Source organism: Pezoporus occidentalis, unplaced genomic scaffold, assembly GCF_034315485.1.
Source record: "Pezoporus occidentalis ecotype Australia unplaced genomic scaffold, CSIRO_AGI_Poc_V1 ctg13, whole genome shotgun sequence".
In the NCBI taxonomy this organism is placed as follows: Eukaryota; Metazoa; Chordata; class Aves; order Psittaciformes; family Psittacidae; genus Pezoporus; species Pezoporus occidentalis.
Window position 1 is genome coordinate 4,986,063 of NW_026913103.1, and position 15,778 is coordinate 5,001,840.

At 40.2% G+C, this 15,778-nt stretch overlaps 1 protein-coding gene across 6 annotated transcripts in view; it reads left to right on the plus strand.

Moving 5' to 3' along the window:
• SENP6 (SUMO specific peptidase 6) overlaps positions 1-15,778 on the plus strand; it is a 79,247-nt gene that overhangs the window by 8,833 nt on the left and 54,636 nt on the right. For 5 of the 6 annotated variants that reach the window (XM_062608234.1, XM_062608229.1, XM_062608233.1 and 2 more), the window contains exon 2: positions 14,173-14,266. The exons of the other annotated variant lie outside the window; for it this stretch is intronic. In XM_062608234.1, the coding sequence (XP_062464218.1) occupies positions 14,173-14,266 (94 nt within the window). The remainder of the gene's footprint in view (positions 1-14,172; positions 14,267-15,778) is intronic. 6 annotated transcript variants of the gene reach the window in all.

Here is a 15,778-nt window from a genome sequence, read left to right on the forward strand (position 1 = left end):
CACAAATATTTTCATGAGAATATTTTTGTCCAGTGCCATACAGTTGTTTCATGTGCACTAAAATTCATTTTTCTGAAATACTTTTATTAATGGTGTAGGTTATAGTGTTGTATTTGTTTGGCATGTCTGATTTTTAGGGCTCATTTAGCAAACTGTGAATATCCTGATAACAATTTAATACAACAGTCTAACATAAAGATTATTCAAGAGCCTATTAGATGAGAATTTGAACTATGAAGTAGATGTTAGCTTTCATATTTACAATTGCCTTTGTAATTTCTGAGGGTCACTTCTAGAAACATTTACTAGAGTTCCTTGTAACTGTATTTTTAGCAAGCCTTACTGCTCAAGAAGTAATGTAAGGATCCTTTACAACTACAAATAAACTTTAAAAAGTTTATTCTGTTGGACTGCTCTGGTCCAGGTTATGATGATGGATCTACCTGGCACAGTGGGGCACTAAACCTTTAACTGACATTACCAGTTCTGCCATTAGGCAAATATATTTTATATATAGCTAAATGTTTACCTGTTGAATACCACCAAAAAACCCCCAACCTATTATCAATGTAGTAAAGAAGTTCTTTGTCATCCAGCAAAGCTTTTGTTAGATGGAAAAGGCACTGTTCCTTACTTGGAAGCAAGTCTTACGGTGTGCACTGTGATCGAAAGAACTGATAGATCAAGGTAAGGATAATTTAATCTTTGAGTGAAGGTGGCTGAAACTCATCTCTAGTTGGAGGCTGGTGTCTTAAGTTGGATGTTTTGCTTCAGCTGTCTTTTGAGTGTTATTTCTTGAACAGTAGGTTTGTAACTATTAGCAGTCAACAGGCTGACCTGTTATTTTGTTATATTAAACATTGATTGATAGCTCTTCTTCACTGCCTTTACAAGTAATTACTAAGAAAAATGTTTGTTTTTCCAGGGATGTTAAAGTTATTTTTTAGCTTTTTAAAAATAAATCCCACTTAGTAAATTTTAGTATACTGCAGTTTAGTTAATAGTTGTCAGTGTTTCTTAAACTCATTGTTACATCTAGTGAACTTCTATACTTCCATTACAAAGAATACTGTAGTTTTAATGCAGTAACATAGTTGTATTACATCATGTCTCGTTGCATTGGTGATCTCTACTTGCAGAGGAAATTGAAGTATATAGTGTATCTGGTATAAGCAGGAGGCTGTTGCTTATTTGTGTTGCATTTCTCTGGTTTCTGTTTTGCTTGTGGGGTTTTGATGGTTTTTGTTTGTTTTTTTTTGTTGTTGTTTGGTTAGTTTTTTTTGTTTGGTTTTTTGTTTGGTTGGTTGGTTGTTTTTTTTTGTTTGGTTTGGGTTTTTTTTCTTTTTTTCCAGCCAGACATTATTTTCTTGCAAGGTCATTTTCTAACTCTTAGAGTTCCCACGTGTGGGGCCATATTGAACGGCCATGCAAGTAATTGTGCCAGCAATTTACAACACAGCCAGGCCCCCCTAACTGCTCTGAGTGACAGTCCTGCTGCCCCTCCCAGAGACACTGCACTTGCTCACAGCTTTGCTTGAGTCAACACCAGCACTTCTCTGACTTCATGGTGAGTTGGCTGAAGGAACTAAATTGGCAGAAAACTAATCCTCAGGGGGAAGTTTTGGTGGAACTAGTCTGCGTTACTTTTCAGCCATATCAGCAGTCTAATCCAGCTGACTGCTCTCTCATTTAGGTATGAAAGCTTGCCAATGTCACTAAGAATGGGGGGAAAAAAGCAGATCTTTGGCCTTTAGAGAAAAGAATGTGAAATTTTCTCACAACTTAAAATTTAATCGACTCTTTCATATTACTTTCATCCTTTCCCTACTCAGATTTTTCTGAGATGTGCCTTTTTCATTTGGGCAAATTATTGAGTTTTTTTAATTGAAGTTTTCTTTATATGTACTTTTTTGCTGTCCATTTCAGCTGGATTTTGAACAGCTGGCAACGTCAGCTAAGTGTCTTGCTTTTTGTGGCTTTAATTACATTTTAACGTTGTTTCTTTTTTCCTACATTTGCAAGTTATTTTCTTGTAGAAGTCATGGAACCATTCTGGACTTTAATTTCCTTATGGTTTTATATAAAGGGGATAATATATGTGACATAGTTTTAAAAGTTTGCAGAAAGTGTTAAATAATACAAATTCTTATTTTTTGTTCCTTCTTCCCTTTGGTATGTAAATACAGTGCTTTATTTCAACCTGGCATTCCAGTTATTGCCGCAAACCTGGAAGCCTAAGTGTTGGTTGCTGATTTTCCAGGTACTTAGGCTAGGTTATTAATCTTACCCTGCCTTTAGGCACTTTATAAAAATAGATTGTTTAGTGTTGCTGTATTTTCAGTTGCACAGGTTTAGCTTTTCTTTATGAAGGTGGATCCCATGGTGTATAGCTGAGTCTAAAATCAGAAGTGTGTAAATCAGATGCATAATATCCTGTAAGGTTTCCTGCTGTGTTTTGCTTATATTATAAAACTCTTCCACTGTTTAGAATTAGAGATCATATGTGATTAACATCACATACTGATTTGCCACAGAAATTGTGTTCTGGTGTTCTTTTTTGCATGTCATCTTCCTTGAAATGGCTTGTTAGCTTTATATACTTTTTCACATTTTGAGAGGAAACTGTCAATTCAGAAGTTGCCCCTAGCCTATCCTAGCCTATCCGTCTTCCATTTTTCCTTATAAAATAGGAAGATAACTCTCCTATATTTATATTTCATATAAAAACCCTTAAACTTTCTCCTTACTTTCTGAATTTTTTAGTATGTCTCCAGTCTAGCAATAGAGTCCTTATATAAGTAGAGAAATAAATTCATTGTGCTAAAGAGCAGGAAAAAAACCCAAACCTTTTTAATTCTTTTTTCTCTTTTTTTTTTTTTCCTTCTTGTTTATTGTTGGACCCTTGTGTGGAAAGTTTGAATGGGTAGCAGAGAGAAAAGGGAAGTGACTGAGGTACTTCATTTTGGGAGTGTTTGCGATGATGGTGCAGTTGCCTTAAGTGATGCTTTGTACCTACAAGTAGTCACTGGTTTTACCTGACTGCTGGTTGAAATCACGTGGGTTGGAACCTTCTGTCCCAACCAAGCCCAGCTAGATCAGTTTGCTTATTTGGTCAAGATGTAGGACTTTGCATTTGTGGTTGTTTAACTACGTAAGGCTCTTGTCAACCCATTTCGCTTGCCTGTTCCATCCTTCTGAATTGTAACCCTGGCTTCCAGTCTATCAACTGCTTCCCCAAATTTGGCATCATCTACAAACTTGTTGAGTGCACTTGGTTCCAGCATCCAAATTATTGACGAAGACATTAAACAGTACTGGCTCCTGTACTGATCACTATGGGATGCCAGCAGCTGGATTTGTACTGATAGTCATAACCCTTTGACCCCGGTGGTCCAGCTGGTTTTCTTTTCACATTCTCATTCATTTACTCAGTCCATGTCTCTCTAGTCTGGCTATAAGAACCCTGTGAGAGACCATGTAAAATGCCTCGCAACATCCATTGCTCTCCCTTTACCTACACAGCCAGTTATCTCACTGTAGAATGCATTTGGGTTAGTCAGGTTTGCCCTTGGTAAATCCATGCTGGCTGTTCACTTTCTTGTCATCATGTAGGTGGGAATGGATTCCTTGAAGACTTGATCCATGACTTTATCAGGTGTTGAGATGAAGCAGACTAGCCTGTAGTTCACCAGGTCATCATGTTGCTCAGCTTGAAGATAGGTATATTTTTCTGGTCATTGGAAACCTTTCTCATGCCATGACTCTTCAAAGATAATGTAGAGGGGCCCAGCAGTAACATTGGCAAGTTTTCTCAACACCATAAGATACATCCTGACTGATCCTATGGACTTCTGCTTGTACAACTGGCTTAAGGGTTCCTTAATAATATGTTCCTTGACAATGGGTGATGTGCATTCCCACATACTGTGCTGGTAGACTTGGGGAACTGGGAGGTCAGGGGGCAGAATTTAAGAGTGAAAACTGGAGTACCAAAAGAAAAAAAAAAAGTCCAGTGTTTTCCATGTCTTTTATGACTAGGTTCCTGAGCAGTGGGTCCATGTTTTCTGTAGCATTCCTTTTGCTGCTGGTGTAAATAAAGAAGCCTTCGTTAAGTACTTCTGCACTGGTTTCTGATGCTGTCATAAGTGCAGCATCCTTGGGTGATATCTCTACATCTCTGTTGGGAGAATCAGTAGAAAAGGTCATAAAACACTGGTTGTTCATTATGTGGTTGCTACCACAATCTTATCAGAAAAACTTTCGAAGACATAGCGAAGAAAATGTTTAACATACTTCAAAGCTTTATCCTCCTCTGTTACTTGGTAATACTTAGCAAAGGTTAAGCACAGTTCAGCAAATGAGCAAACTTAGGCAGTTTGGTGGTTTTGAGTCCAATCATTGTACATGATATTCTGCACTATAAGCAACCCAGTATGCATTAAAGTCCTGAAGAAAACCCCCAGTCATTTATCAGAACATGCAGTTTTTCTACCTTTGAACTACAGATCTCTTATAAATGCTTTTTCTTTGCAAATTTTTTGTTCAGGAATGGATGCCCTGTATTCGTCATTGTTTTTCTGTTATTATCACATTCTTGAAAGGGTAGGGGTTTTTTATTAGCAGTCTGAGAAATTAAATTACCTCCATGTGTGAAAGATTGTCCATACTTTGTTACATTGATATCATAGAACTTTACTACTGAACTCTGTCTTCATGGAATATCTCACTAACCATTTATGTTTGCTGCCTGTTATTAGAAGTGGCTTTGACAGTTTTTTGCTTCTGCAGCTAATTTAGGGAGAGGAAAGTTAAAGCATCTTTTAAGCAATAGATCTCTTAAATCTGTACTTACAAATGAAGGTTAGGCTATGGTTCCATGCAGTTTTCTTTGGTGCCTAAAACACTCTCATTTCCTGGCTGCCCCTTTCCTCTGCTCTGCTGTCACAGCTGTGCTGTCGTAGTGTGGTCAAGCAGAGGGGGGAACTGATAGAGTTGAAAAATAACTTTGCCCCTTCCCTGCAGCTAAAGTTATTTTTGCCTGAATTAGTTTTATTTCCCAGGTTTGCTCTTAGTGAAGAAACAGCTGTGCTGACATAGGAGGGGTGCAGGGCAGAACAAGAAACCCCAGCTTTTAGGAAGTATGAGGGGTGAGTAAACCCTTTTACATAGTGCTGCCTCAGAATGTGAAAATGCAGTCTCAACTGTGGTTATACATTGATGTACCACAACTGACGATATCAAAGTTGAAAGATAGAAAGCTATTTTGTGTAGATGCCTGAAGAAGCCTGTCTGAAAGAATAATGAAACAATGGGGAAAGTAAAACAATCAGAAAAAAAAATTTCTCTGTCAGACTTCTATGAAGAAGAAACATAACATGAGCCGGCTTCAGTGCACACTTGCAGACTGGAAAGCCATCCGTATCCTGGGCTGCAACAAAAGGAGCATGACCAGCAGCTCAAAGGAGGTGATTCTGCTCCTCTACTCTGCTCTTGTGAGACCTCAGTTGGAGTATTATGTGCAGTTCTGGTGTCCTCAACATAAAAAGGACATGGAACTGTTGGAACAAGTCCAGAGGAGGACCATGAGGATGATCAGGGGACTGGAACACCTCCCGTATGAAGACAGGCTGAGAAAGTTGGGGCTGTTCAGCCTGGAGAAGAGAAAGCTGCTTGGAGACTTCATAGCAGCCTTCCAATATCTGAAGGGGGCCTATAGGGATGCTGGAGAGGGACTCTTCATTAGGGACTGTAGTGATAGGACAAGGGGTGACAGGTTAAAACTTAAACAGGGGAAGTTTAGATTGGATATAAGGAGGAAATTCTTTACTGTAAGGGTGGTGAGGCACTGGAATGGGTTGCCCGAGGAGGTCGTGCGTGCTCCATCCCTGGTGGTGTTCAAGGCCAGGTTGGACAAAGCCTGGGTGACATGGTTTAGTGTGAGGTGTCCCTGCCCATGGCAGGGGGGTTGAAACTAGATGATCTTAAGGTCCTTTCCAACCCTAACTGTTCAATGATTCTATGTGTACTTGTATTCTCTTAGGAATATATCACACACAGTATCACAGTATCACAGTATGCTAGAGATTGGAAGGGACCTCGAAAGATCATCTAGTCCAATCCCCCTGCCGTAGCAGGAACACCTAGATAATGTTACACAGGAATGTGTCCAGGTGGGTTTTGAATGTCTCCAGGGAAGGAGACTCCACAACCTCCCTGGGCAGCCTGTTCCAGTGTTCCGTCACCCTCACTGAGAAGAAGTTTCTTCTCAAGTTTAAGTGGAACCTCTTGTGTTCCAGTTTGCACCCATTACCCCTTATCCTATCATTGTTTGCCACTGAGTAGAGCCTGGCTCCATCCTCGTGACACTCCCCCTTTATATATTTGTAGACACTAATAAGGTCACCCCTCAGTCTCCTCTTCTCCAAACTATAGAGACCCAGCTCCCTCAGTCTTTCCTCATAAGGGAGATGCTCCACTCCCTTAATCATCTTAGTTGCCCTTCGCTGGACTCTCTCCAGCAGCTCCCTGTCCTTCTTGAACTGAGGGGCCCAGAACTGGACACAGTATTCCAGATGGGGTCTCACCAGGGCAGAGTAGAGGGGAAGGAGGACCTCTCTCGACCTACTAACCACCGCCCTTCTAATACACCCCAGGATGCCATTGGCCTTCTTAGCCACAAGGGCACAGTGTTGGCTCATGGTCATCCTGTCGTCCACTAGGACCCCCAGGTCCCTCTCCCCTACACTGCTCTCTAACAGGTCGTTTCCCAACCTGTACTGGAACCTGGGGTTGTTCCTGCCCAGATGCAGGACTCTACACTTCCCCTTGTTATATTTCATCAAGTTACTCCCTGCCCAACTCTCCAGCCTGTCCAGGTCTCGCTGAATGGCAGCACAACCTTCTGGCGTGTCAGCCACTCCTCCCAGCTTAGTGTCATCAGCAAACTTGCTGATAGTACACTCAATTCCCTCATCTAAATCGTTGATGAATATATTAAATAATACCAGTCCCAGTACTGACCCTTGAGGCACTCCGCTAGTTACAGGCCTCCAACTAGACTCTGCCCCATAGACTACAACTCTCTGGCTTCTCTCCTTCAGCCAGTTCGCAGTCCACCTCACTACCTGATCATCCAGACCACACTTCCTCAATTTAGCTGTGAGGATGCTGTGGGAGACTGTGTCAAATGCTTTGCTGAAGTCAAGGTAGACCACATCCACCGCTCTGCCATCATCCATCTACCGTGTTATTTCCTCATAAAAGGCTAAGAGATTGGTCAAACATGGTTTCCCCCTGGTGAAGCCATGTTGGCTGCCCCTCATAACCCTCTTATCCTTGATATGCCTTAAGATGGCACCAAGGATAAGGTGTTCCATCACTTTCCCAGGGATGGAGGTGAGGCTGACCGGTCTATAGTTACCCGGGTCCTCCTTCTTGCCCTTTTTGAAGACTGGGGTGACATTTGCTTTCCTCCAGTCCTCAGGCACCTCTCCCGTTTCCCAAGACTTGGTAAAGATGATGGAGAGCGGTCTAGCAATGACTTCCGCCAGTTCCCTCAGCAGCCGCGGGTGCATCCCATCTGGACCCATGGATTTATGGATGTCCAGATTGCTCAACTGATCTCTAACCCATTCCTCATCGACTAAGGCAGACCGCTCCATTGACCTGACTTCATCTGAGGTCTCAGGGGTACAGGGCTCTTCAGGACTGCCTGCAGCAGAGTAGACAGAGACAAAGAAGGCATTCAGTAACTCTGCCATCTCTGTATCTTCTGTCATCCCGTTCATCAGTGGGCCTACATTGCCTCTGGTGTTAGTTTTGTCTGCCATGTATTTGAAAAAGCTCTTTTTGCTGGCCTTGACCCTTCTCGCCAGGTTTAATTCTAAGGGTGCCTTAGTCCTCCTAGCTGTCTTCCTGCATCCTCTAGCAGCAGCCTTATATTCCTCCCAAGTGGCCAGCCCCTCCTTCCACGACCTGTAAACTCTCCTCTTCCACTTGAGCATACCCAGCAATTCCCTATTTAGCCACACAGGTCTCTTGGCCCTCTTCCTTGACTTCCTACGATCTTGAGCACGGAAAAAGCAGTCCTTGAATGTCAACCAACTATCTTGGGCCCCTTTACCTTCAAGCAGCCTTGCCCATGGGATTTCCCCTAGCAATTGCTTGAAAAGGCCAAAGTTTGCCCTGCTAAAGTCCAGGGTTGCAATTCTACTTGGTATTCTCCTAGTCCTACCACACAAGATCCTGAACTCCACCATCTCGTGGTCGCTGCAACCAAGGCAGCCCTCAACCCTTACTGCTTCAACCAGACCCTCCTTGTTAGTGAGGATGAGATCCAGCAGCGCTCCTCTCCTGGTCGGCTCATCCACCATTTGCAGGAGGAAGTTATCATCCATACACTGGAGGAACCTCCTGGACTGCAGCTGGGTTGCCGAGTGGTCCTTCCAGCAAACATCAGGGAAGTTAAAATCCCCCACGACGACCACGGCCTGTGACGGTGAGGCCGCTCTCAGCTGCCTTTAGAAGGCCTCGTCGACTTCCTCACCCTGATCTGGTGGTCTGTAACAGACACCCACAACAGTATTGCCCCTGCCAGCCTGCCCCTTAATTCTCACCCACAGACTCTCAACTCGCTCGTCATCTGTCCCTGGACAGAACTCGGTGCATTGTAGTTGCTCCCGCACATAAAGAGCAACCCCACCACCCCTCCTGGCTGGCCTGTCTTTCCTGGAAAGGACATAGCCCTCCATGACTATATTCCAGTCATACGAGCTGTCCCACCATGTCTCTGTTGTTGTGATGACTGTAAATGAACAAGAGATTAGAAAACTTAAAAGCATTCTTTTTAATTTATTTAAATATGAGTCTGGATGAAGGCAATTATTTGAGCACATTTAAATTAATTTGCATTTTTTGTGTGAATGCTGTAGTATCTGGTAAGTTGATTGCAGTTGTGATGGTCTAAGCATTTCTAAGATGAGGCTTGTATTATTTCTGTGCCATCTAACTGGGAAAAAGAATGTAAGCTTCTGGAAAAACACCTTAGTCCTGTAACAAACCTCTATTTGATTTAGGTTTCACGTTTAGGATTGTTCTTGGACACACACAAAGAGATGTCATCTCAACAGATGAAAGACTTGTAAAAGCTTCTGTGTGTTGCAATAGAAACCTTATCATCTCTACTGTTGTATTGCGAGGGTGGTGAGGAGTTGTTCTGGCAATCCAGTGATGTACCTGAAAAAGTTGCTATCCTAGAAAAGTTGGTCTTTGTGTGGCCAGTAAAGGCGTCTGGCATCTGTGTGAGGTTGACCCTGGCTGGTCACCCAGTAATCACCAAGCTATCCTATCACTCTCCTCAACTGGACAGGGGAGAGTAAATGAGACAGAAGTCCTTGCTTGAGATAAGGACAGGGAGATTACTCAGCAGTTATCGTCATGGTCTAAGCAACACTCTTGCCCTGCTTCAGCATGGGTCCCTTCAGGAGCAGACTGCTCCAGCATGGGTCCTCTGCAGGATCAGAAGTCCTGCAGAAAACCTGCTGCAGCGTGGGCACCTCTCTTCACAAGGGCACAGGTTCTGCCTGGAGCCTGCTCCAGTGTGGGCTTCCCATGGGGTCACAGCTTCCTTTAGGTATGCCCCTCCTCCTGTACAGAGTCCTCCATATGGGTTGCAGGTGGATATCTGCTTTGCCATGGACCTCCATGGGCTGCAGGGGACAGCCTGCCACACCGTGGCCTGCACCATGGGCTGCAGGGGAATCTCTGCTCTGGTGCACCTCCTTCCCCCCTTCTGCACTGACCTTGGTGTCTGCAGAGCTGTTTCTCTCACATATTCTCACTTCTGTCTCCTGACTGCTGTTTCACAGCAGTTTTTTCTCCCTTAAATACGTTTTCCCGGTGGTGCTACCAGTGTTGCTGGTGAGCTCAGCCTTGGCCAGCAGTGAGCCCATTTTGGAGCTGACTGGAATTGGCTCTGTCCAGCACTGATGGGGGGTCAGCTTCTGGCATCTTCTCAGAGAAGCCACCGCTGCCGCACTCCTCCTTAACCACCACTACCAAAACTTTGACATGCAAACCCAGTACAGCATCACATCCAAATCAATAAAGGAATAGGTATGTTTTTCTATTCATCTGTAGTATAGATTCATATGGAATGGTTTGCCTTAGAGCATGAGGTAAAAGACACACAAAAATATGTTCTAAGATGGTATCTTATGTTGGACACAGCAGTTTACTAAATACTTTGTATGTCACTCCTCACTTCAGTCACTTCAGTGGTGGTGTTTTGATTTATTTTTTTTGTTTAGTGGGGGCTTTTTTGGTTGGGTTTTTTGTGTTTTTTGTGGTTTTCTTTTTGTTTTGTTTTTTTCTTTTGTAAATGCACAACTTTTCTTCTTCAGTGGAGATTCACTGTGACCTTTTTTCCTCCCATTTGGGAATTGCTTAATGATACTATTGAATGACAGAAGCTACTGTGAAAGAAGTTTAAAAAAGTGTCCACACACAGTAACATAAAGGTGTTAATCTGCTTCCTGCGTACTTTTTTGTAATCCAAAATTTGTTATTTGTGTTTTATTCAAAAAGACTGTATGAGGATTTTTAAAATGCTGCCTTCAGGATGTGGTTAATAATGTTATAAAAGTTCTCATAAAAAGTAAAATACACATTATTCAGGATTTGATTTCATTGGCTTTTAGAAAATTACATACAACTTATCACAGTTGTTTAAAAAAGCAGTGAAATATCTTAGATGTATACCTGTTTAAGTTGTTTATTTAAAATTCCATCTAGTTTCTTGGGCTCAGAATTGCTTGTTTGCCTTGGTATAAACTCACCAAAGGGAGCTTGTAATGGGAAGAAAAATGATTTGTCATTGTTAGTGAAACCTGCTCCAGCATGCTGCCTTTCTTGGGGTGCCCTTCTCAGGAAGGGGACTTAGACTGGTTGTTGGCTGCTATTTTGGGCCAGTTCTGCTTATTTGAATATCTTCACCTTCTGGATGTGAATGTGTCTTGCTGATTACAATGGCTGTGATAGTATACATAGTAAAAGCTAAAACACAAGGATTCCAAATGTGCTGCTACAAAATAGTGAGGAACTTTGCCTATGTGACAGATACTTGCTTTCCTTGTTAAAAAAAGAAATCTGTATAGAATCAGATCCCACGTGACCATTCAGATCAAGTAACTCAGGTGAGCAGTCCTGCTAACATGATGGTATAGTTCTAGATTTGCAATTTTTTTGGTAGAACCATGAATGCGAGAAAGAAAATTGATCCAGAGCTGAGTGAGCAGAGCTGGGATTCTGAGACTCCTCTTCCATGGCAACTGAGCTGGTCTCTATTGGTGGACAAACCGTTCAACACAGAAAAGCTTTATTCAAAAAAGGACTTTTTGAAAAGGAGCTAAAAGATGGAGCTGGGGTGTAAAATATTTGCAGACTGCTTGGGAGTTAGTTAAAGACACCATATTGGAGTCTTACTGTATATGCATGCTGCTTATTTAAATAGACTTTAAAAGGCCTCCCAGATGTTGGCATGGCTAAATAGCAGAGCAAGGTGAAATCTCTGAATTAAAACATCATCCTTCCTGAAGCTGTATTCTGTATTTTCGTCATTTGTCTGAATGATGAAAATACAGAATAATGAAAAAGGTTGTGTAGTTAACCTATAATCATAATGAGGCAGGAAAAAAAAAAAGGGTGTGTGTGTGGAATAATTCCCAGCAGCCATAAAAAACTATTGTTAAGTATTTTTCAAAATCAGCAGAAAAGTTTCTGGGGTATCTGTAGGCTCAGTAGACAACCCAGACGTAAAAGGTGTCTTTGGAGAATATAAGGTTATAGCTGAAAACAGAATTGCTTACACTCACTTTAACAATATGTACAGATGTCTTCATGCCAGAATATTTCTAAAGAAGGAATGTGATAGTTTATGCCTCAAAATGAAACATCAGTGGAAAAACTGTAGTACATCGAGCAAACAATGTACAAGGCAGCAGGATCAAGTGACGTTCATCCAAGTGCTGCAAGAGGAACTCGGGGATGAAGGAGCTAATGGCTGTAGCATGTTACTTGCTGGTTAGAATCATCTTTCTGCTACAGGTAAAGAAAGTAGCTAGTATGATACCAGCTCTTTTAAAATGCAGTGGAGGTATTTGAGGAACTTTACATGAGTGAGCTTTGTGACCACACAACCCAAAATCATAGAAATGATAATGAAGATCAGAATTAATTTCATTGTTCCCTTTGTAAAGGCCTTTACCAAAGGCTTTTGGAGAAGCTAGTCACCTCTGGATAAAATTGAAAGTTTTCTGAGGAACAACTGGTAACGGATGGAAAGAGAAGGCAAAAATGGTTTGTTTTGTTAATAGAAGGTGTAACCAACCGATTGAATTCCACAAGGTTCTGTGTTAACATTGGTGTACAGATAGAAGGAAAAGGGTTTGATACCAAGGTGATAAAGTTTGTAGATGTTGCAGACTTTACTTGCATTAGTATAATGGCTAGGTATTTAACGAAAATTGCAGATGCTCAGGTTTTGGGTTGTGTGGGTTAAAAATTATATATGAAATCCACTGTAGGTGAACGCCAATTAGTCCAAGTGAATGAGAAGTAGGAAAGAGAATTTTTGTAGAAAACAATTGGCTTTGAACTGGTTTGTGCCAGTCATGAGTGGAAGATGATATTATCTGGTATATAAAGATCAGTGCAGTTCTCCGTACCACTGACAACAGCAAATTCAGTGTCAAGTGTTACTAGAAAAGGAATAAAGAATAAAACAGAAACAACATGCCGCTGCTTCTGTAGAAAATCATGGCACATATACATCTTGAGTATTTCTTACAGTGTTGGTATCCTCATTTCAAAGAGGTACAGTAGACTAGAAGAGCTTCAGAGAGAAGCATTGAGAGTGATTTAAAGGCATGAAACAGCTTTCCTGTGGTAGGAAGATTCTTTTTCTGCCTGGGAAAAGGATGACCATGAAAGAACACATCGGAGATCTAGGCAGTCATGAGTGAATAGGGAAGGATTACTTATTACTCTCTTCCAAAGTAAAAAAACTGGAGGAGTAAAGCACTAAGTAGGAGCAAAAAATGCCAGATTGAATCAGGTCAAACAGAAGGAAATACTTACTCATATAATGTATAATGGAGCTGAGGTACTATCTGCTGCAAGATGTTGATTCTCTAAAGTAGGCTTGATTAAAAAAAGTGGGGAGGCAAAAAGAGCTAGCAAAGGCTGTTAAACACAAAAATATTACCCATGGCTCGGGAAGTCCTTGATACAGAGGTTGAATATGCAATAAATAGTTCTGTGTGCCTTGTCTGTACTTTACCCTAGACATCTGTTAGTTGTGATTTTTTTTTTTTCTTTTCTATCAAAACATAAAGTTGCATTCATTATTTCTAAATGCGTTTCTAACTTTGTGAAGAAAAACATAGTAAGAAAAGACATTTAAATTACACAAAATCAAAGCTGCTGCATAGTTTGTCATGTAGAATTTGTGTGAGACAGCTCTTAGTTGCAGTAATTAAGATCTGGAGTGAACAGCGCCTTGTTTTAATGAGTGCTGTCTCCGTGCTCTGGACCTCCTTCACTTAAGAATACCCCCATGCTGTCATATTATATGAAAATCTCCATACTGTTGGATATTGCTGTAGATAAATTTGATGTGATGTGACTGTAGTTTCTACTTTATCGATGCCAATGCTGAAATTTCAGTTAGTGTCAGATGTTGAATTAAAAAAAAGCATATTATGTTGAAATTGTACTTGGGGCAGCTCAGAACAGTTGTTTTTATATGGAAAAATTAAGCGTGTATTTGGGTATTAGACAAATAATAAATTTTAGGACCTTTTCTGTATGTGACGTATAGTTCACATCAGAGAAGGAACTCAAACTTCCAGGTGTCAGCAAAGCAGTTGAAATTCTTGTAAAACTACTTTGCATCGTAATTTTTAATAGCTTTCCAACTTGTTGCATTAGTAATCAAGATGTTGACAGATACCTGTATTTATTTAGGAAAACAAGTTACTTTGTTAAATGATGGTTAAACATTAGCATCAACAAAATAAATACTTGGGGAAAATGCATCTGGTTTACTCCTCTAGTTTGTGTTGATTAATAACTCAGCTTGAAATCTAGACTTATCTTAACTTGTTCTCATTTCAGCTTTGGATAGATCACAATCCAAGAGAGATGGAGGTTTTAAAAATAATTGGAGCTTTGATCATGAAGAAGAAAGTGAAGGAGATGCAGAGAAAGAGTAAGGATGCTTTTATCTAGGCTATTGAAAGTATAAGTGTGTATTTATAAAGAAATAATTTTTGTAACTTATTAATAAATAATCTATAGTATCTTAAAATTTCAGTGATAAAGAAAAATGGTTTCAAAGAAGTGATTATTTTAAATTATTTTAAATATTACTTTAAATTGCATTTTAATGTAAATTTAATTGTCAACATGGGGCTTACAATAGTACATTTCAGAAGTGTTGCAATTGTCTTTGGAGCTACTGTGTGAGTCTAAGGAACACAGGCAAGAAATATGTCAACATATGAAGTAAGGAAATGAAAAAGTAAGGTGTCAGATTCAACTTTTCCTCTAATGGTACTGCTACTCAGTACCTCACAGTTATGGTTAAGGTACTTCAGTACCTGTAGGCCTACACAAGTTAAATTCAGCTTAAAAGACTAGGTATTTCTCTCTTGTGCTTATCTCACTGGGTAGAATTAAGGCTGGTTTTGTTCCCTGGTCATTTTTTTCTTTACTGAATATGTTTGGATTTTGACTAAAACTTAAACCCTATCATGTGTAGTTTGAATACATACTTTGTCCTTGTGATATTTTATTATTACTAATGTATTTATTTCGAACAAGACTAATGACCAGTTAGAAGAACAAGTTTCATGCATGAAGAATGTGTGTTGCATTTATTTGTTGTTTTTACATATTTGGATGATAGGACCTGAAAGTTTAGAAAGGATGCTGTGGTTTTCTAGTAAGGAGAAATGGAATCCTGTGTAAAGAATCAAAATAATTACATGAATTTGCATCTTGTAATTTTCTGCCAAATACTGTGCGTTGGAAGGGAGATGGGAAAGTAGACATATAACCACTTAGGCTGCAGCAGCAGGCTATGCTTTAATCTTATTAAAACATTAGGAAATGTGATATTTTAGTCATTAAAAAATGAGTTCAGGAGTTCACTGAAGTGTGAGGTAAGCATTAAGAACTTCTGTCAAAACAGAACTGTATCAGAAGTTAAAGCACTTTTTAAAAGGTTCTCTAAGGGCATTTTAGTTTTATAAAATTAAACTTTATTTTTAGAAATTTTATATCCATTTTTGGTGCACAGTAATATGTTTTAAGTGTGGTGGCAGTACATACAACACAACATTTGCATTTTACTTAAGAAATAAAAGTAACTCACATTTGTGAGCATAGCAGCTTTTCTCTGCTAGTAATTTACTGCTGTTTTCCATCTCCAGCTGATGTTGACTTAAGATCACAGAATGATATATATGTAGTGTAGTGTTGTTACAAAAAAAAAAAAAAGTTTGAAAAACTGATTATGGAATGTATTTCTGGGTGATTTTTCATTCTTTTCAAATATTCTGTACAATAAACATTTTTCCTATAGTAAGTATTGAAATTTTGTTGCCTCCTCACATCATGAATTTGGTTTTATACCTGTGAATTATGCAGAATTTTGTCTGGAAATATAGATAAGAGTAATTTAAAATGGATTTAAACTGGAAAACCTGCCTCGTTTGCT